The sequence below is a fragment of the Ovis canadensis genome, chromosome 26 (genome assembly GCF_042477335.2).
Source record: "Ovis canadensis isolate MfBH-ARS-UI-01 breed Bighorn chromosome 26, ARS-UI_OviCan_v2, whole genome shotgun sequence".
Classification (NCBI taxonomy): domain Eukaryota; kingdom Metazoa; phylum Chordata; class Mammalia; order Artiodactyla; family Bovidae; genus Ovis; species Ovis canadensis.
In genome coordinates this window covers 35,468,988-35,491,177 of record NC_091270.1, presented here as the reverse complement: position 1 = coordinate 35,491,177, position 22,190 = coordinate 35,468,988, and the positions used below count along the sequence as shown (strand labels likewise).

The 22,190-nt window shown below is 37.6% G+C and overlaps 1 protein-coding gene across 2 annotated transcripts in view; it reads left to right on the top strand.

Annotated features, from left to right (window-relative positions):
* The window catches only part of ZDHHC2 (zinc finger DHHC-type palmitoyltransferase 2), a 66,407-nt gene that overhangs the window by 25,913 nt on the left and 18,304 nt on the right, over window positions 1-22,190 (top strand). For both annotated transcript variants that reach the window (XR_011253532.1, XM_069573334.1), the window contains exons 2-6: window positions 5,610-5,636; window positions 6,703-6,797; window positions 14,715-14,835; window positions 19,589-19,658; window positions 20,379-20,411. Coding sequence is in view for 1 of the 2 variants with exons in the window: in XM_069573334.1 (XP_069429435.1) it covers window positions 5,610-5,636; window positions 6,703-6,797; window positions 14,715-14,835; window positions 19,589-19,658; window positions 20,379-20,411 (346 nt within the window). In the remaining variant the exon portion in view is untranslated. The remainder of the gene's footprint in view (window positions 1-5,609; window positions 5,637-6,702; window positions 6,798-14,714; window positions 14,836-19,588; window positions 19,659-20,378; window positions 20,412-22,190) is intronic.

Here is a 22,190-nt window from a genome sequence, read left to right as displayed (position 1 = left end):
AAGAATTTCTTAAGGATCAATACTACAACAAAAGTATCACACATCAGTTCTAACCTGATAGCTGAGCAGTCAGCCTTTTCGCTAACATTGCAGTTTGTTTCTTAGAGGAATGATTGATGAGGGAGGAAGTGGGTTAAGCTGTAGAAAGTGCAGCCGGAAGACACAACTGGATACCCAGTCGACCAGCCTTGACGTTTCTTGATGGTTCCAGGTTCTAAGATGTAATTCTTAAAAGCTTTTATTTGACTCTTGCCAAAAGGAACATTCTTGCTAACACTGGTAATAATTTATCATTCCTACTCTCTCTCTTCCAATATACCACCAGTGCCAAGAAAGTACTTTTATTCTTTAGGCTCTTTCAACAAGGCAGAGGTCTTGTTTCCTCATTGTACTGCAATTAATCAAGGAGGAGTTTTAATTGGAAAATTAGAAATCTCCAAAGCAAAGTATTATCATTGTAGGCTAAGAAACCAGAAAGAAATTAGGCTAATCCAAGATAAAATTAGGCAGATACACTTCTGAAATGAAAATTAAAATCATGTCCCACAGTGTGACTGTCCTGTGTATTTAGGTGGCCACCAGATATGGGCAGGGGAAGTATTTTAGTGTGAGAACAGTGGTGCTCATATTGCCAACTGTAAACGACATCTAATTCTCGGGAATGATTATAAGATGTAGGCACTTTTTTAAGTCATTGTTTTTATTCGTTATGTTGAACAGATGGTGTCACATCCAAAACAGGTCTTGTCCCCACACGAAGGTCTCGTGTGGACTGACTGCCGTATCAGCAATAGGGTTTTTGTGTCTCCTCGTCACCCTCTGTAAGGATGAGTCCCACCATCTTTGTTTCTACTACCAGGTTTCTGAAATGACACATCTAGATTAAAGGCAAGATATGAAATCTAAGTCCTTTTTCACCTTTTTTTTTCACTTTGTAAAGTCTGTTTGCATGGATGTCTTTCAGAGGTTTGTACAAATATAACTTGTCTCTTTGTAGTTTTTCTTCATTTGTGGGCCCTTTTCCTATATGACATCTTTTATAGTTAGTATTCACAAAATTAACTGTCATGTATTATAATTGCTGGTATATTTGGAAGGCTTACTGTGTGCCAGGCTGTGCTAAGTGCTTTACACTTATTACCTCTTTTAATTCCACAGCAGCTCTAGTAATACTGCATTTGTTACTCCTACACTCACTTCGTGATGGAATATCTGTTCAATAGGATCACTGTGAAACTAGCAGGAGGCAGAGATGGAGTAGGGCTTTGCCTGTCTTCATCTGGAGTCTTTGCTCTTTAGTTCTGTTATGCTTAGTAAGTCTTTTTCATTTTGACACACTGACCTATTAAAAAATAAGATACTAAGGAAAACTCAAAATTAAGAGGCAAAACCCTTATAAACGTATAAAACCTTTCTGTCTTCTTTTAAAGTTGCTTGAAGCCCAGTTGAAACCAATGCCTTCTTCAAGATTTTCCTTTTTTAGGGGATCAGGACCACTTGGTCTTCTGTCCCTCCTTTGTGTAATGAGGTGTTGTCTTCACATCTGGGGGTGTAGGCCAGCAGGCATTGCAGGTAGATTGCTTTTGGTTTTGCAGATTACTAGTTGAGTTTCTACAGTGTGCTAAGATGACAGGTAAAAAAAGTAACTCTGTTCTTGAAATTTTTGAGTCCACAGAAGAAAGAATTGTTTCTCATAGGTCTGCATTGGAATTCCACTTTTATGTGATTCAAATTCATGATGTTTACTTCTGTTTGTCAATGTTTTTATTCAGCAAACATTTATGAGACAGATGCTCTGTGCTAGTTGTTTTGCTTGAAAGAGGAACTAATTTTAATAAGATCCAGCAGAACCCAGAGTCATAATATTTTTGTCACATGCATAAAACTTAAAAATTGAAAACAAAAATCTCAGATAGAAATAACTAATATGCTGCTCATTATGACTTGTAGTAAAGCTCATCTGTCTCCATTTTCTTTTAATAAAAATATAAATAGCTATGTTCATTTACCTCAAAAACTGGTTATTAGAAAATATAGTAAAGATATATATAAGAGATTTGAAATTTCTATATGTGTGCAGTTGGAGAATAAGTATCAGCCTAATTTTTAAACAGACCAAACTGAAATCTGTGAAATAAGTAATACTGGATAAAACTCAAAATTCACATTAAAATCCAGTATTATTTTTGGAAGATCTGTCATAAATATGATCAGTATTGTTATTTAATTCTCACATTGATATAAATAATTAAAATACATTTAACATCTATTTTTTCCAAAATTGAGCCTGTATTTTCCATATATTGTCTTTATATATTAATATATATGTATTAGAAACATGAGTAAATAACCTTAAACGGTTATTTATGAACAAAATAGAAAATACATTGTATTCTATGTGGTTTTGTCATAAGAAAGGATATTGAAACTGACAGCTCCTTCCCTAAGTTGAAAATTACAAGACAGGGACTTTCCAGGTGGTCCAGTGGTTAAGACTCCAAGCTTCCAGTGTGGAGGGGGTGGGGGAGGGGCCTTGGGTTTGATCCCTGGTCAGGGATGCTTGGTGCAGCAAAAAGAAAAAGATTACAAGATAAACCATTGACCTCATAATGAGGTAAACATGGTTGCAAGAACATCAGTTTCCTCAGTATAATAAAGCGCAACCAAGTGTGGTCCATATATATGTTAGTGACATAGGTCAGTTTCAACGTTTTGGCACTGCTATTTAAAGAACGTGTTAGTCATTCAGCCGTGTATGACTTTTTGTGACCCTATAGACAGTAGCCCATCAGGCTCCTCCGTCCATGTGATTCCCCAGGCAAGAATACTGGAGTGGGTTGCCATTTCCTTCTCCAGGGGATCTTCCCGAACCAGGGATCAAACCCAGGTCTCCTGCATTGCAGGCAGATTGTTTATTTTTACTAGTATTTATTAAGTCATTTGAAAGTAGTTATACACAACTTTATTTAGAATATATGTAACAAATATGGGATTACTTCACAGAGTATATAAAAGGCTCTCAAAAAGTAAAAGAAAAGAGATAGAAAAAATCAGAAGAGATAGGAAAAACCAATCATTTAATTTTTTTAATAAAAATTATTTTTAAAAGTTCACCAGTAATCAGGGAAATGAATACTAAAACAGTGATTTTTACTTTGGCCAAAATGTTGACAAAAATTAAAGACATTTTACATTCATAGGAAATTTGATAGGCTCCAGAATTTTGTGGAGTATAATTGATACAACCTTTTTGGACTTTCACGTTTTACTCTATAAATTTTATCAGGATTATTTTCCACAAACATGCATCCACGAGTAACTCATTTAACTGAAAAAAAAAATCTGTGAATTTTGAAGTACATTAAAGAAAAGCAAGCTGTGAAGGACAGAAAATATCTTTGAATGCATATCCAGAATATATTAACAGCCTGGGACAAAAAACGTATTACCTCATACTGATCATACTTTTTCTTTTTTTTTTTTAATGTCATTTTGTTTTACTGTTTCAGTTCTGACAACTAGAGTCATGGGTTAGCAAACACATTTTCTTTAAAACACCAGAACCTCTGGAATGGTCATTAAGGGTCATTCATACATAAATGCACAAATGGATTCAAATTGCTTTTGCAATTCCTTCGATTAGCTGCAGGGGTAGAAGTTTTGATCCAAGGAAGAACTGTAGTCAATTTTAGAGCATTTTGAAGAAGGGGAAGTCAGGGCCCACAGAGAAATGCATGACGGGAGTCATGGGGTCGGACAGAAAAGACAGCTCTGTCCTTCCTCTGCCCTACATCAGCCACTTTAGGGATTCTGTGAGAAAGTGCCCTCTGACTCCCTCTCGCCTCTGATGGGCAAGCACACTTGTGTTACAGGCCATTTGTAAGTCAAAGATCATCTCTTCTGCCTGTCCCGTCCTGGGGATCAGGAACATTAGCAGAAATTGAAAGATCAGGAAATATTTAAAGGAGCCACATCAAGATTGGTGAGAAACCTGGAAATTGTCTATTTTGGGGGCTAAAAAAGAACATATGAAGATCTGCCTTTTAGATTTTCTGTTTATAGCTACAGATTGGAAGCCTGGATATCATAGGTAGGATCCACAAGAGGCTCATTTCGGCACACCCTGATCTTAACAGTCGTTCTTAAATCAGTCCAGTAAGAGAATGGGCTGCTCTCCAAAACTGTGGTTCCCACTGGCTCTAGAAATGACTGAACTGTCGCCCTCCTGGGAAGGAGTTTGGTCTGATCAGGTAATCTTAAAAGTCTCTCACAGCATTACCCTCTGATTCCCATGTTCCTAATGCAAATGAAATTATACTCCAGGACAAAGACTGAAAATCCTGTCTGCCTTTTAATAGCTGAATAGGAACAAAAATGCATCAGGAAACAAAGTCGAATCTAGACTTGCTACTACTGAGATAAGGCAGACCGTATCCCAAAGACTTTAGTACAAATGGAGGGAGACCGCGTGGGAAACAAAGCAGGCGGACAATACAGAAGACTTAGAGAACTTACAGCCGCCAAGAGGGAAGGATGAGCGGAAGGGGTAGTTAGGGAGTTTGGAATGGACATTTACACACTGCTATTTTTTAATGGATAAACAATAAGGACCTATGGTTTGCTTCGGGGAGCATAGCACAGGGAACTCTGCTCAATGTTATATGGTAGCCCGGATGGGAGGGGGTTTGCGGCAGAATGAGAGTGATCGGTGATTTAGCCGCTAAGTCATGTCCAACTCCTGCACACTCAGGGACTGTAGCCTGCCGGGCTCCTCTGTGCTCTGTCTATGGGATTTCTCAGGCAGGAATACTGGAGTAGGTTGCCATTTCCTTCTCTAGCTGGGAGAGGATGGATACTTGTATATTTGTGGCAGGGTCCCTTTGTTGTCCACCGGAAACTATCACAGCAGTTAGTCAGCTATACTGGAATATAAAATAAAAAGTTTAAATGGCAAAAACAAAAACAGAAAGAAAGAAAACATCTAGGGTTACAGAGTTGGGTTTCTTGTCCCAGCCGGTTTGAGCTCTGCGGTCCCAGTCCTCATCTACCTGCCACCTTGCAGTGTTCACCGCAGCCCCTCAGAGACGGCAGTTTCTCAGGCCCCTCGTTATATCATAGGGAGCAGTTAGCCATTGGGCGTAAGAATTTGTACTTTCAGAAATCCGGCAAGAGAGATCTATACAGTGGACATGATTTTTTTTTTTTTCCTTCTGGAGCACTAACTCAGTGGCTGCCAACTTACAAAGAGCGATCGGTGTCTCTGGGAGTGTGATGAGCTAGCGAACCTTTATCTGAACTCTGTAGTTGAAACCTGAGAAACCAATCAATAAAGGAGGAAGACTCAGCAGGGCCGCTTGATGGGGTGTCTTTCCTGCATGGGAGCCAAGGCTGGGATGCCTAGCGGGGCCTGGCTGAAGGCCCAGCCTCCCCTCCCCACCTCTTCCACAATGCTCACCTCTCCTCTAAACAGTCTAACAAATACTTAAAGAACGTTGGCTTGGAAAGAGCTAAATTATTAACCTACTCAAGATCTTATGTCTCTTTCAGGCCCTGTGTTTGCTATAAGCTTCATATAACATATTGCCCATCTCTTTTCTCTATTTCTGTAGTGTCCATGGAAAACATTGGAGAACAAGGTAAGATACATCATTGCTTTAGATCTGAAATTTTAAAGATCGTTTGAGAAAATAAATAGCATTCATTTATATTTGATTAATAAATGATACTTTGAGAATGTTGAAGTCAAGATGGGGTAAAAAGACATCTCAGGCTGAATTCTCTGAGACACTTAGCAGAGACCTCTGGCCTGAAACGGCAGTCATTGTGCCAGAGACTTTTGTGGCTTCCAGATACAGGAATATCAACTATCTCCTGTTTCCACACAGAGTATGACCTCGTGCCTGAGTCACCTACATAATTCATGTAAAAGACCATTGGCTCTATTCCTTGATCATCTCACACCGATTTTACGTGCCTTATTAAATAGTTGGATGTTTTAATGATTCTGTAACAGAAATATCATCGTCCTTTAAAAAGCTGAAATTGCTGTTAAGGTTTAAAAATACCAAACATGCTATATTTTAAATTTACATATTTTTTCTACACAATTAAGTTATATATTAATGTATTCTCCAATACACTGGGTACCAAATTAATATTTTAGATTTACATAGGGTTTCAAGACCAAAACACAACATGGAGTGTGTTTGTGTGCAGTATCTAAGAAGAATATTCAGAATGCTTTTCTTAATCATCACATGTGATCAATAAGAAACTTAAGCTCCTCTTGGAGGAATTTTCTCTTTGTTCAGATGATCTCTGGTTAAAACTGTGGTTGCTGAAACAGGGCCACCAGATTTGACTCAGGCTGAGCAAAATAAGCAAATAGCTTATTTTGCTTTTGCTATTCTTTGTTAGTGAAGCAAAGTTATTAAAGCCTGAATGTTATAACATTTGTTTAACACTGTGTGTATAGCTTAAAGTTGCAGGCATAACTTCCTTATTTTTATAATTTAAGAGAGGTCCCTGTAGCTATTTTGCCAATAGATGGACCTGTTTACAGATGGGAGGGTTCTGATCATAGGATGGTAACTAAATAATTAAATTATTTGATTATTTTAGAACAAGCATACCTTTTGTGAATACCATGGTTTTAGTGTGTACTCGCGTACTACAGTGATCATTTTGTTTCTCTCATTTCAGTTGTGTGCCTGATTGCTTATCATCTACTTTTTGCAATGTTTGTCTGGTCGTATTGGAAAACTATCTTTACATTACCAATGAATCCTTCAAAAGAAGTAAGTTAAAATATTAGTATAGTTTATCTGCTAAAGATGGAAATCTGAAATATTGCTGTCTAAAGAATGAATTTTATGTCTTTTTATTAATATTGCAAACCTATTGAGCCTAGTGGTTTTTTTTATGTTAATATGTTAAATAGTTGAATTTTTACTTGGCAAATATTATTTTTCCACTGTATAAGTATTATATTTACAATATTAAATATGTTATATGTTCCACTTCTACTTTGGGGTCAGACATAAGGATGGATGGATGGTAGATAGGTTGATAGAAAGATAGAGCTGAAGGTAGACGTGTTTCTATTATAGTCATCATATTAGTGGTTCATTAGTTGGCTGTCAGCTACCAGAAACAACAAGAATAAAATAACCACTTACCTAATCTTTCCCGCTTTCAAAGTCTGTAGCTACTCTACAGCTGCTGGGCACCCAGGCTCCTCTCCTGTTACTCTGACATATATAGCATCTATTCCCAGCATTACTTCTTGACCTAAAATGGCTGCTTCAGTTCCAGCCATCATGTCTACATTCCAGGCAGCAGACCAAAGAAAGTAGAAAAAGAGGAGTGGAAGTAAATGTCTTTTTCTTAAGGACACTTTTGAAAATTTGCCAATGCCATTTCCACTTATATTTAGAATTCAGCTGGTTACATGGCCACATTTGGTTGCACAGAAGACTGGAGTTTGGTCTTTATTCTCAGTGGCCATGTTAACCATGGGGCTCCCCTGATAGCTCAGTTGGTAAAGAATCCATCTGCAATGCAGGAGACCCCAGTTTGATTCCTGGGTCAGAAAGATCCGCTGAAGAAGGGATAGACTACCCACTCTAGTATTCTTGGGCTTCACTTGTGACTCAGCTGGTAAAGAATCTGCCTGCAATGCAGGAGACCTGAGTCTGATCCCTGGGTTGGGAAGATCCCCTGGAGAAGGGAAAGGCTATCCACTCTGGTATTCTGGCCCAGAGAATTCATGGACTGTATAGTCCGTGGCGGTGCAAAGAAATCAGATATGACTGAGTGACTTTCACTGCACATTAACCATGTTAAAAGGACAGAGTCGATACTGAGGAACATCTAACAGTCTCAGCTCAGAAGGTTTTAAATAAAGTTATTTGTTCAAATACGCATTTTGAAAAGATCATTCTGGCTAACTTTTTGTTTCTGGGTTCTTAATCCTGGTTAAATGTCCTTGAGGCAAAGGGCTATATTTTACTCATTGTTATATCCTTGACACTTAGTCTAGTACATAGATGTTGAATAGAAATAAACTTTGCTCCAATAATAATAGTGTGGTTTTAGTAGGCTAACCTGAAAAAAAAAAAAAAAAAGAAAGAAAGAAAGAGGTCTAAGCATCACTGTGAATTATTTCCTGAAGTAATCTGTTTGAAATGCAGCTGTGGTCAAAAAGGCCAGTAAATACGCTGTGTGAACTGAGAAAGGATATTAAAAATAAAACCACAGATATTGGCATAGCATTCATAGCAGGCTTGGTCTAGAGTGCCAAGAGGTAGCCTTTTCCTTTCTTTTCTCACTTTCTTTCCCTACCTCTTTTTCCTCCCTCCTACCATGTTTTTTCCCTTCCTATCATCTTTCTTGCCTTCATCATAGCCTGAATTGTAGGTTTGAATGAAAAAACTGACTTTTAGCTAGATCATCTCATCCACTCCGGTAGTTTGCTTATAACCTCTGTGTTGACACAATTTCCACATCTGTTTCTAGCCTGACCTCTCCCATGGATTTCAAACTTCTGTATCTCCCTGCCAAACACAAGTCCTTGATCATTGCACTGACACCACAGACACAGCACATCACAGACCGAAGTCACCACCCTCTCCTTCCCCAAACCATGACTCATCTGTTTCTTACGTGTGTTCATGCCACTGCCAACCACGTCGTCATTCGAGCCAGAAGCTTGGCATCTGCGCCCCTCCCCCAGCACCCACATTCTGGAAATGTGCCACTTCCTCATTCTTCTCTTTCAGTTCCGGCCCCTTTCCCTTTACTTTCCCTCACTGCCCTAATTTGGAGGCTCAGTCATCCCTCTCGTCTTGACACATCGCAGTTTTCTCTGTGGCAGTCATCCCTGCCAGTCTTGCCCTCACTCCAGGATTCCGAGGATCCTGCAGAAATCCATCCTTCATTCTGAAGCTGAGGCCTGACTTTTTCACTCTGCTGCTTCTGGCTACTCAGGGACTCTGCCCACCCCACAGGGAAAAGGCTGGACTCCCTGGCTTGGTAACGATGACTTGTCCAGATTTTGGACTTCTTTCTTTATACTCTACTAACTCTTAATTATATGTCCTTTGCTGTTAACCATGCCATTATTTTCTTTCCAGAATTTTCTTTCCTCCTTTCTCATGGAAATAATTTTATTTTTATGCACAGTGGCAGCTCCTTCATGGTCTCCTTTTCTGGTTCCTCATTATCTCCTGCTAGCATATGGCAGAGCTAACATTCAAAGCAAAGTCTTTTTGACCTTCACAGCTGCACTCTTGTCCCTACGCTATGCTCTAGCAAAAAGAGTAGACACTGTATTCGGAGAGAAGGGTGCTCAGGACATCAGTTGGAGTATAGAGGAAAAACTTAGCAAAATCTCTATTCATATTTTACACTTTATTTATTTTTTTTAAGTTAAAAGGTAAATTTTATTTTATTTATTTTTTAATATAAATTTATTTATTTTAATTGGAGGCTACTCACTTCACAATATTGTATTGGTTTTGCCATACATCAACTCCTTTTTTAAAAATTTCATATATAAGGTACATAATATATTAGCTAATAATATATACGTATGACTAAATATGCATATACTAGCAGTACAGTCTCCAATTATTCTTTTACTGATAGGGTTACATGATCAAAAGAGTTTGGAGACCATTGTCATGAAATAAAGAGTCCTTGTCTGCTGGCTAATAATCTTATTCCATTAATAAAATGCAAGGTCTTGGGCCAGTCTTTTAACTGATCAGCAGCCTGAGAACCCTCACTTATAAAATGATGGCCCTGGACTTCAGCTGCCCTTTGGAAATGAGATTTTAAATGTAGGAGAAGAGAAAATAGAAGAAAATAATGTAAATATCTTCAAGTCACTATTGAGAGAATATAAGTTTTCAATTCATAAGATTTTCTTCCAATATAAAAATAATATAACCATACTAAATAATATTTTGAAAATGATGAGTAGGAAGAAAAAGAAAAAAACAAATCCCACCACACTAATTCAGCCAGTTTCTATTCTGAATTTCTTTCTAGTTATTTTTCCTAGTTGTATTTAGAGGGCACATACTCTTATTTTTTTCATGTAATAGTTCTTCATTGGTTTATTTTTAAGTACAATTACCATTTTTAATAACAACATGATATTCTCACTGAAACATTGGAGTTTTAGGCTGATCCCAGCTTTTCATATTATAGTGTTATTAATATGTTTATTCATAGAGCTTTACTCATATTTGGGGTTATTTTCCTTAATGTAAGTTATCAGAGGTAGAATTTCTAGACAAAGGAAATTTAAGTCACTTGCCAAATTGTTTCCCAAAAGGATCGTAGCAATTTCCAACTTGGCACACTGTGTGCTGTTCTTAAGAAAAGTTTCCGATTTAATAGGAAAAATGTTTTATGTTTTAATTTGGACATTTTAGGTACTGATGAGGTGATATGTTTCTTTTCTTCTTAAGTCAGGAACAACTAGTAAAAAGGGAAATACAATTCTCTGAGTTTTCTGTGTGTTATTAGATTTTGCTTTTTTCTTAGTTTGTACATCCTTTTAAAATCATACTCTCCTTTTATCTGAAAACTGTATTTGATTCCAAATATTGATTTCTGATATCATTCTCCAATAAAAGGAAGAAGAACTCCTTATAGAAACGGCTAATTCTAGAACTAGGGCAGGAGATTTTGAAGATGAGCCAGAAGCATCTTATCATGCCATAAAGTAAAGAAGTACTCTATAAAATAAAATATAATGATGGTGATATGTCCAAGGGCCATAGGATCCAGTTGAAAATGTCACAGTTACCAAAGCTGGAGCACTTTGAGCAGGAAAATAAATAAAATAGCATTCAGTTACAACCGGTGGCTCAGCGGTGAAGAATCTGCCTGCTATGCAGGAAATTCTGGAGACACCGGTTTGATCACTGGGCCAGGAAGATCCCCTGGAAAATGGCACGGGCAACCCACTCCAGTATTCTTGCCTGGAGAACCACGTGGACAGAGGAGCCTGGCGGATTACAGTCCCAAGGGTCGCAAAGAGTCAGACACAACTGAAGGCACTAAACACACACGCACACAACTCAAAGTATAAAATAAATATCTTTGTATTTCTCAGTATTCAGAAATGATTGAATGAATAAATAAGTGGAAAAACGAAATATCTTTTACAGAAGAATTCCAAATAATTTATGTAGATACTCTGCCCTCAATGGCTTCCCTGGTGGCTCAGTCTGTAAAGAATCCTCCTGCAATGCAGGAGAGCTGGGTTTGATCCCTGGGTCAGGAAGATCCCCTGGAGAAGGAAATGGCAATCTGCTCCAGTGTTCTTGCCTGGGAAATCCCATGGACAGGCAAGCCTGGTGGGCTATAGTCCATGGAGTCACAAGAGTCAGACGTGACTTAGTGACTAAATCACCACCACGATGCATGCACGCATGCGACGTTGCTCAGTCGGGTCTGACTCTTGCGACCCTATGGACCATAGACCTCAGGAGGGGAGGAATAAATCCCCACTTTGTAAAATTCAGGCTGCCTGTAGTAAGTTCCTTCCAAAGACTACAGGATGAGATAGGGAAATAATGATTCACTTTACAGTGGAGAACCCTGAAAAACACCTCCTCAGCCAGGTGATTAAAGTCACCATCAACAGTTCTAAGTCACGTTGATTGTATGTTCTCTTGATAAGAATGGCACTTTGCTTCTGTGGTCTTCCTCCACAGAACCTGTAACCCCAGTCTAATCATCTGAAAAACATCAGAAAGATTCCAGTAGAGAAGCACCTTTATAAAATACCTCAGCAGTACTATTCAAAATCATTAAGCTCAATAAAAACAAGGAAAATCTGAGAAAATGTTATAGCCAAGAGGAACTTAAGGAAACGTGAACAACAAATGTACAGTGGTATCTTCAACAGGACCCTGGGACGGAGAAATAAGATATTCAGTAAGAACTAAGGAAATCTGAACAAACTATGAACTGTTGTTAATAACAGTGTATCCATATTGATTCATTAATTGTCCTAAATGTACCATACTAATCCCCGATATTAGGAATATCAGCAGTTTGATGAGAGGATATATGGGAACCTTATACCATTTTCTCAATTTTTTGGTAAATTCCAAGTATTCTAAAATTGATAAAACTACTTAAAAGCAAAACAACTTGCATTAACTGGCCAAAGGACTGCCACAGTCTGGAGGGTTGGAGGTTGTGTCTGTTATCCAAAGGTAACACCCCAGGAGATCTTTCATTCCATCAGAGTTCTACAAATGTCATCTGTCCTCAAATCTGTGACATGCATTTGTACATAAAAGTGTTCTAAGGAAGGGGAGTGCATATTTGGTGCATTCCAAGATAGCATTAGGTATTTTGACATCCGTCTTAGATAAGTAACAGTTCTTCCAAACAGTATTTGGTCTTTCGGACCTGATAGATGCAGTGTGTTACGTTTATTTATAAAAGTATTAAACATACCGAGGAGCCATCCAGTTCCATCACTTACCAGAACTTACCTCTAAGGTTAAAAAGATCCAGAACTCTGTATAAAATGTAATAAAATGTTGATGTTTTTATTCCTTTTGACTATTATTAAGTCTTTTACTAATTGTCAATGCTAGGTTTTAAATTAATTTTAGACACGAACAACGGAGACAAATCTACCTGAATTGTGAGAATCAGGGTTCTGACAATGGAAAGCTAGAGACTAGAGTATAAAAAAACTTTTGCCTCAACTTTTGACACTCTGACTTAGGCCTGCTGGTACTTGTTCCTGTGTCCATTCCAGAGTTCTCACAGAGGACTTTGCTCTGTGCCAAGACTTAATCCCCTTGTGGGGTTACATGCTTGTAAAAGAGAGAGACAAAGGGCAAATGAACCAACAAAAGAAATTCAGTTTATGGCGTGCCACACAAAGCTCACATGGACCTGATGGAGAATATGGCGAGGGGAAGGGACGAATTATCAGGGTCCCTATGCGAGTAAGGGAATCAGGGGGGTCCCTTGAGAAGATGGCATGAGAAAGAGCCATCCAGAGAATGTGAGGAATACTGTTCTAGGCAGAGGAATTGAAAGTTAATAGATACTTTCTCTTAGATTGACCCTATCCTTTCTTGACTATTACAGTATAATTGTTTCGTTTGATGTTATCCATTTTCTATCACTCAAAACTGTTTCCAAACAAGTCCCATGAATAATTTTTGTCATATCCCTAAAAATAACATGCATAATAGTTTATTTTATATATCTGTTCATGAGTATGTTGATAGTCCTGGTTGTACACAGCTATCAGTTCAGTTCAGTTCAGTCGCTCAGTCGTGTCCGTCTCTTTGCGACCCCATGAATCGCAGCACGCCAGGCCTCCCTGTCCATCACCATCTCCCAGAGTTCACTCAGACTCACGTCCATCGAGTCCGTGATGCCATCCAGACATCTCATCCTCGGTCGTCCCCTTCTCCTCCTGCCCCCAATCCCTCCCAGCATCAGAGTCTTTTCCAATGAGTCAACTCTTCTCATGAAGTGGCCAAAGTACTGGAGTTTCAGCTTTAGCATCATTCCTTCCAAAGAAATCCCAGGGCTGATCTCCTTCAGAATGGACTGCTTGGATCTCCTTGCAGTCCAAGGGACTCTGAAGTCTTCTCCAGCACCACAGTTCAAAAGCATCGATTCTTCGGCGCTCAGCCTTCTTCGTAGTCCAACTCTCACATCCATACATGACCACAGGAAAACCATAGCCTTGACTAGACAGACCTTAGTCGGCAAAGTAATGTCTCTGCTTTTGAATATGCTATCTAGATTGGTCATAACTTTTCTTCCAAGGAGTAAGCGTCTTTTAATTTCATGGCTGCAGTCACCATCTGCAGTGATTCTGGAGCCCAAAATAATAAAGTCTGACACTGTTTCCACTGTTTCCCCATCTATTTCCCATGAAGTGATGGGACCGGATAGTTCATTGAATGTTATGTGCCATATGGGATTCAAGTTATTTGGATGGATTATACTCCAAGTTATTTATCCATTATCCCTTGATGGACATTTGGGTTTAGTTTTTTATATTTCAAACAGTGATTCTGTGAATATCCTTGTACATGTCTCCTAGAGCATATTTATAGGAGTTTGAACAGACTTAAAAAATTTTTTTTTGTGATTATCAAGTTGGAACTCAAACAGATTTTCATTTTTCTCAAAGAAGTATTTTTTTAAATTGGTGGGACAAAATTTGCAGTATAAGAAGTAAAATTAAAGACTACTTCTTTTGAGTGCTAAAGAATTCATGTAATGATTATCCCTAAGTTAAAACTCCCTCTACATGAGAAGACTTGCTTGATGTGTTTGTTTCTATTTTTGTTTCTAATTATAACTGATTGGAAACTGCATCCATTGAGCTAATTGATTTATTTTGCCATTTCATCTATTAACATAACTAATACTTGGGTAGAACTCTACAGTTTGTAAAAACACTTTTACATTCTCTTTTCCTCTTCAGGTTCACAAAGATCTGAGGAAGCAAGGGTTATCATTTTTCCCTTTTTCTAGATTTATAAACTACAGGATGAATAGACTTTCCCAGATTTCATACTCCATTGCCTCTTTGAATATATATGCTATGTCCTGTTAATATTTTATAAATGCCTTTTTTGTGGGTATAGTAGATCAATATGTTATTCCTTTGTGAGCACTGATTAATATTTAAGTTTCTTCCACAGTTCCATCTCTCTTATGCAGAGAAAGAATTGCTGGAGAGAGAGCCTAGAGGAGAAGCCCATCAGGAAGTCCTTCGGCGAGCAGCCAAAGACCTCCCCATCTACACGAGGACCATGTCTGGAGGTAGAGGACAATGAGCGCTTTAGCAGGACGGGTTGGGGTGACGGTTAGAAAGCATATCTGTACTTGAAACTCTCAAATGCTCATTGAAACACACTGTGCTATGGCTCAGATTGTTATTAACTGTTTCTATAGAATCCCATAAAACAGAATGGAAATCTGAAAATGCTATCACATAGAGATCTCAACCAAATCAGAACTGACTTGACTTCTATTCTGCCTTCGTAGTTGTGACTCAGTGAAGATGTTAGAACTGCTGAAATCTTCATTTGTAGTTTTGTTCATTTTTAAAGTTTTACACACCTGCCTATTCTTAAGTCAAAAGAGCAGTATATGTGATAAACATATTGTTGATAATTTTATATAAGTTTAAAACTTATTGTATAAATTATACAAAACTTAATTCAGCTATTGGTACAGTTTATCTTTAAAATTTATAGTAATTCTTTCTTTCTTTTTTTTTTTTTTACAAATACAACCCAATAAATCTCATTTACTTGGGTCAAATTTTTTAGGTCATTTAACAGCTATCCAATCAAGTAATTATCTTAAAAACTGACAGGCATGGGGACTTCCCTGGTGGTCCAGTGATTAAGATCACACCTTTCATTGCAGGGGTTATGGATTCGATCCCTTGTCAGGGAGCTAAAATCCCACATTCCTCAACAGTCAAAAAACCAAAACATAAAACAGAAGCAATATTGTAACAAATTCAGTAAAGACTTTTAAAAAATATATGTTACCAAAAAAAAGCTGACACCCTTGGGTGACTGGTGCTTTCCCACCAAAGGCTCACCCAGAAACTTTGTGACTTTGGCTGTGTGCTGCCCACATCGGTGGTCACAAGCTCCATGTGGCTTTTGAGACTTAAAACGTGGCTCATTCAAATTGAGATGTACTCTAAGTATAAAATACACAACTAGTTTCAAAGACCTAGGATGAAAAAAGGACTGCAAAATATCTCATTAATATTTTTATATTGTATATATTCAATTCTGACTCACTTTAGAATCATAATTCAATATAACTCTAAGTACCACACATGATGTTTTCCTGTTTGTTTTTACTGCTCGTCAGTGAGCAAGTGGTGATTCCCTGATTTGATATTATGCCACTGATTCTATCCCACAAAGATAGAAATGTGTTTCTGTATATGTGTATATATATTTAACCTGCTGCTGCTGCTGCTGCTGCTAAGTCACGTCAGTCATGTCCAACTCTGTGTGACCCCATAGACAACAGCCCAACAGGCTCCTCTGTTCCTGGGATTCTCCAGGCAAGAATATTGGATGGGCCTAAACTAATATGGAGGAAATTTAACCCCCCTAAAAGTAAATTACTGCATGAGTTTCCAAAACTATTTAATGGCAGTAACAGTATTAGGTGCAAAAATCTAGTTTCCATATTCCTAGTGCAGTGCTTTTTCTGCTAGACCCCTTGACACACCAAACTAAGACTAAGTCATATCAGAACAGAGTATTAGTGTTCATTAAAAACAACTGCACTTTGGATTTATGTCATCTCCTTGTGAGAATTATGTGATGCTTGTTCCTTGGAAGAAAAGTTATGACTAACCTAGACAGCATATTATAAAAGCAGAGACATTACTTTGCCAAAAAGGTCCATCTAGTCAAATCTATGGTTTTTCCAGTAGTCACGTATGGATGTGAGAGTTGGTCTCTAAAGAAAGCTGAGTACCCAAGAATTGATGCTTTTGAACTGTGGTGTTGGAGAAGAATCTTGAGAGTTCCTTGGACCTCAAGGAGATCCAACTAGTCCTTCCTAAAGGAAATCAGTCCTGAATATTCACTGGAAGGACTGATGCTGAAGCTGAAACTCCAAAACTTTGGCCACCTGATGCGAAGAACTGACTCATTGGAAAAGACCCTGATGCTGGGAAGGATTGAAGGCGGGAGGAGAAGGGGATGACGGAGGATAAGATGGTTGGATGGCATCACCGACTCAATGGACATGAGTTTGAGTAAACTCCGGGAGTTGGTGATGGACAGGGAGGCCTGGTGTGCTGCAGTCCATGGGGTCGCAAAGAATCAGACACGACTGAGCAACTGAACTGAACTGAAGACTGTCTTCTCTTGTATTGTATGCCTATCTCCTGGAATGAACTTATGATTCTCAGTATTTTTGACAATCTGGAACAGAATCTTAATTTCCTAATATAGTCTTTATATTTTTAGTGCAAAACCTCTGGATGCATGCTAAAATCAATTTTTAGCTGACTAGAGTCATAGACTAAATTACAGGAAGTATAATAAACAGATGATAATGTTGGTGTGGTTAATCTCTCTCTGGAATATGTGAGGTGTAAAGGTAATCATGAATGCAGAGTAGACATGCAGTGGAGGGCCACAGTGCCCCCAAGGCAGGAATATGAGGGTCCTTTTTCTTACCTCACCCTCGGCCAAAACCCCTGGGTTGTTCAGATAACTTCTGCCTCACCCCGAGAAAGGCCATGGACTGAAGCAACTGAAAGGCTCAGTTGATGTCCACACACTTTACATGTCTTAGAGAATTGAAGAAAATGGATAGTAATATAATCGAGGGTTTTACCATTCATTCTAGATCCACGGTCTTTCCTCCAGACCTGAAAGAGAAAAATAGTGACTGCCTAGGTTACATTGACTGCTATACATAGAGAGCAAATACAGCCATGTACAGTCTTGGGTGTGTGAGGCAAGTGTTAAGACTGTTCATCTCACTTCTTTTTGTCCTGTGTGTTTTTTTTGATCCAACCATCTCCTGATTTCTTATGGGGATCTCCAAACTCTATTATGTTATTAGTTATTTTTATTAATGAGGACTATTTGCTTTTCCAGCTCTCCCTTGTTATCGATCCTTTCCTACAAAAAAATATCTGAAGACTTTTTGACTAGGAAGATTACCATTAGAGGTGATGTAATTAGGTTCACTTTGCACACAGATGTTGGTAATGTTTCCTTTTCAGCATTTACCAAAAAAGTTTTAAATTATATAAATAATACATGAATAAATTCTCAGAAGATTCAAGAAAGACAGTTAAAATTCCCCCTCCACTGTTAGGACTTTTAAAATGGTAATCAGATGGCTTACTTTAAATTCCAGTGGGATGATTTTAGTTGAATCTGATCTGGCACATGGAGTGTGTTTTAATTATAAGACTAAATTTCTGTTTCTGAAAGACCGTGAACAAAAAGATTTTCACAAAAAAAGATTATAAATGAAAAATTTCAAAATATTTTTGAGTTACCACCCACTTTAATTTGCAAGGTACATCCTCACCTCACACACGCAGTGTACTTTAGAGATAATCACCACTTAGAGAGAATGTACAATTGCCCAACAAAACTCACATGGAAATTGGGTGACTTTAAACCCATGCTGCCCATTATGGAAACCACTAGTCTTTTGTGATTATGACAACTTCAAATTTGACTATAAGTGGGAAACACAGAACAAGTTTTAAAGGCTATTTAAAAGCAACAGAAAGGTTCAGTTGATGTTCACACACTTCATTTGCATATAATTAATATAAAATATATGTATTTATAATTAATATAAAATAATTATATGTTGAAATATGTATTAGGTGAAATAAAATATATCATTAAAATTAATCTCCCCCGCCTTTTTTTTTTTTTTTTTTTTTACTTCTTTTAACATAGCTCCTAGAGAATTTAACAGTAGTCGTGTGGCTCACATTATATTCCTTCTGGACAACACTGCTCCCATTTTGATACCTGGCATGAGCCAGGGATACTTTAGAGCTTCACCTGGAGTGTCCCTGTGAGACTTCTTCATTCAGAAGATGAGCAGGCCATGCCATTCATCTCTGGAATTCCTGAAAAAGAAAGTTATAAGGGGGTGATTAAGAACTTATTTCAGTATTGAAAACAACTCCCTCTAGGCCTGTTGTCTTAAAAATAAAGCTCTTTTTATTCTTAGTTTATAACAATTTTTTCCTTTTTTAGGAGATTGTGATATTAGCTAATATAATCTTGATAATTGCTTCCTGCAAGTATGTTTTCCAGATTTTAAGTTTGCTCTTTTGGTTTTGCTGGCCCTACTGTACTGCCCACTTAACAGATCTCCTATAATTTTGGCAGACTGAGGGCATCCTGTTAGAAGCCGGTGTCCTGAAAGAGCATCTCCAATCATCCATAACTGTCTCTGATGTCTGTTTTAGAGAAGAAAGGCTCAGGACTTCAGTCACAAGAATTAAAATTCTCTGGTGGAAATACCTCTTGGAATACTCATTCCTCATCTTGCATCTCACCCAACAGGGAAGATGTGGACTCTTTCCCAATTCAAACAGCTAGTTGAATTTATTCACAATTTCTAAAATGTCTTTCTCGAAAAACTTCTAAAGTGTGGTTGTATCCTTTACCTAGTCATCCTGGCAGAGTCCAGGAAATGAAGTGGTTTAGTCAAGGGAGACATTCTGTTTACTTTGATGAAAATGGACATGGTTGTACCCTTTGTAAGTCTGTGATTACTTTGTAATTAGATAGTATATTTATAGTTGAGCAAGCCTTAGAAAAATTTCTCCGAAAGATCTATTCTTGGGAAATCTCTGCAGAGAACTGAGGCTATAGTCAAATCATTTCATTTTTGTATTTATGCAGTCAAATATGTCATTTCTATCAAATTTAAATTCATTATGCTTTATAGAATTTAAATTTGGATAAATGATTAAAAGCTGTTTAACTGTGTATTCAATTCACTGTTAGATCTAAGGCTAAGTGGAGCTTTTTGTTCCTAGCAATCCGCTATTGTGACAGATGCCAACTTATAAAACCAGATCGCTGCCACCACTGTTCCGTCTGTGATAAGTAAGAAAAACCGTTTGCTTCTAAAATGTCTACACACCCCTGGGTTTTTTAAATGTGTTTCTTTTCTTGTTGCTTTCCAGATTATTTCCTTTTCTCCTTTTATCAGACCTTTATTTAGGAGGTATGACCAGCACTTGCATAAATACGAGTATGGCTAAGGGCCATGATCAGCTGTCTCTGTTCCCCCAGATTCTTTGTGATTTGAATGAAGTGCATGATTTTAGCAGCTCATTCTTGGCTAGTTCTAGTTAAGAAAAATTTCTATGACTCATTTCCTTTTTATAAAGATAATTCAGTTGGCTTCATGACAGTCAGATGTTACATACTTGATCTACCAAACAGTACCATATACTTGTCTTACGGTTGGACATTAATAGAGAAGTCTTATTCAGACTGTCTGTAAATCTGTTGACATTTTGTACTTTCTTCAGCATAAAATAGTTGTATATTAACATACTGTGTTTTTAGAAAATGAGTTATTTTATTTACATCTTAAAGCATGTATATTTTGAATTTAAAGTTCTATTTTTGTATCATCTAGAATTGGCTGTAATGTTTATTTTAGATGAGGCCTTTTGCTATTATTCAGTTTTTAGATAAGTAAATAATTTTGCAATATTTTACCTGCCACACCTCTTTTGAAATAGTATTTCATTTTATAACATATTGGAATTAAACTTTTGTGGGATGCTGAATTTTGTGTGTGTGGTTTCTTTTTAGATGTATTTTGAAGATGGATCATCATTGCCCATGGTGAGTATGGCTCTATACTTAAAGAAGTTTCTGTCCTTTGTAACATAATAAGTTGAATCATTGGTCTATTTAAATCTTTTTATAAATGAAATTTTGCCTTAGCTAACCTAGGAAATCCCTTTAGGTTTAGTTTGTAGTGTTTGTTTAGTTAGCTCGAAAGAGTCTCTATTCCATGAGTTTCCATGAAATAACTTTAACACCAGTAGGTTAACAATGTAAAACTTATTTTCCTACATTTGCTCAGAACAAATGGTTTTCTTTGTATGCACATGCATAAACAGAGAGATTCTAGAATACAGAAATTGCACCAAAATGTGCACATAAATTATACGTAACACTTCACTTGAAGTATCTAATAAGGAATGAATTCATCTAAAGATTTAACAATCTGTTTTAAATAGAACTTAATGTTAAGGAGTAGAATAGCAGATCTGTAAATACACACGTGTTTCAACAACGGTTTCCACTTAGAATACATTAAATGTTTTAAAAAAATTTATAAGTCATGAAATTAGGTAACTGACTAGAGGATTGTTTGAAAGATCTAAGTAACTAATGAAGGTTGGCTTTTCTACCTTACAACTTTTCATCTCAGTGTACACATCCCTGTGAGACCTCACCAAGGTTGCCAGTCAGGTTGGATTTGGACATTAAGCATGGTCATTCTCCAAGCCTTGTCTTCCTTCATGGTTGGCACTAGGCAAGGTAGGGCTTCCCTGGTGGCTCAGCTGATGAATAATCCACCTGCAATGCAGGAGACCTGGTTCGATCCCTGGGTTGGGAAGATCCCCTGGAGAAGGGAAAGGCTACCCACTCCAGTATTCTGACTTGGAGAATCCATGGACTGTATAGTTCATAGGGTCACAAAGAGTTGGACATGATTGAGTGACTTTGACTTTCAGGCAAGGTAGACATACCTGCAAAGCTACGCCAGAGGTGGGGGTAGCATACATAGTGAACAGTGATCTTAGCTGCCAGAAACAGTAGCAGGATGCCAGGTTTGCAGGATTCTTTATCTCTCCCCAGGGTGCCTCTTACTTTTCTTCACCTAGATTTTCTGCTATAACAGGTTAAGGCTAACTAACTCTTATGAAAATAATGCTTCTCTTAGAGAAGTAACTCTTTTCTGTCCTCATTCTTTCCTTCATTTCATTCGTTCTGTTCTCTTTCTTAGCAAGTTCTTTTCCCACTGATATTTCCAATTTTATGGCCTAAGTCTCTCTGCCTTTTCACCCCTTCACTTAATATAACCTGGAAATGTTTCCATATCAATATATAAGAGATCTTTTTCACAGTCATTATATAAATGTAACAGTCACTTATTAAGACTTATAGTGAGGCAACCTTTTTATACAGGTCTTGCATATGATTTTGAAGCTCAGGATCTGTCAACTTTTAGTGTTTGAAAAATCAGAGAACCATGCCTCCTGTTTGTGATGATTTCAGTGTATCTGCTGTGGCCAGAATACCCTCTGGGGTGCAGGGGACTAACCTCACACTTCTTTTTTAACTAAAATAGATATCCTGTAGTCTTTGCCTTATTGGCTATCCTATCAAATAAGTGTTTTTTCTTTTTACTATAATTTTTAAATTTGTTAATTATACTAATAATATTCTTTGACAAGTCTGCAAATGGTTAGGTGGCACTAATTAAATAATTTCAGATTCAGTTTATTGAGTGCTTGTAATGTCTAGGGGCTTCCCTAGTGGCTCAGAGGGTAAAGAGGTCTAGAGATGATATATCCATATATCTGTAAAATCTGTAATCCTTATAACCAT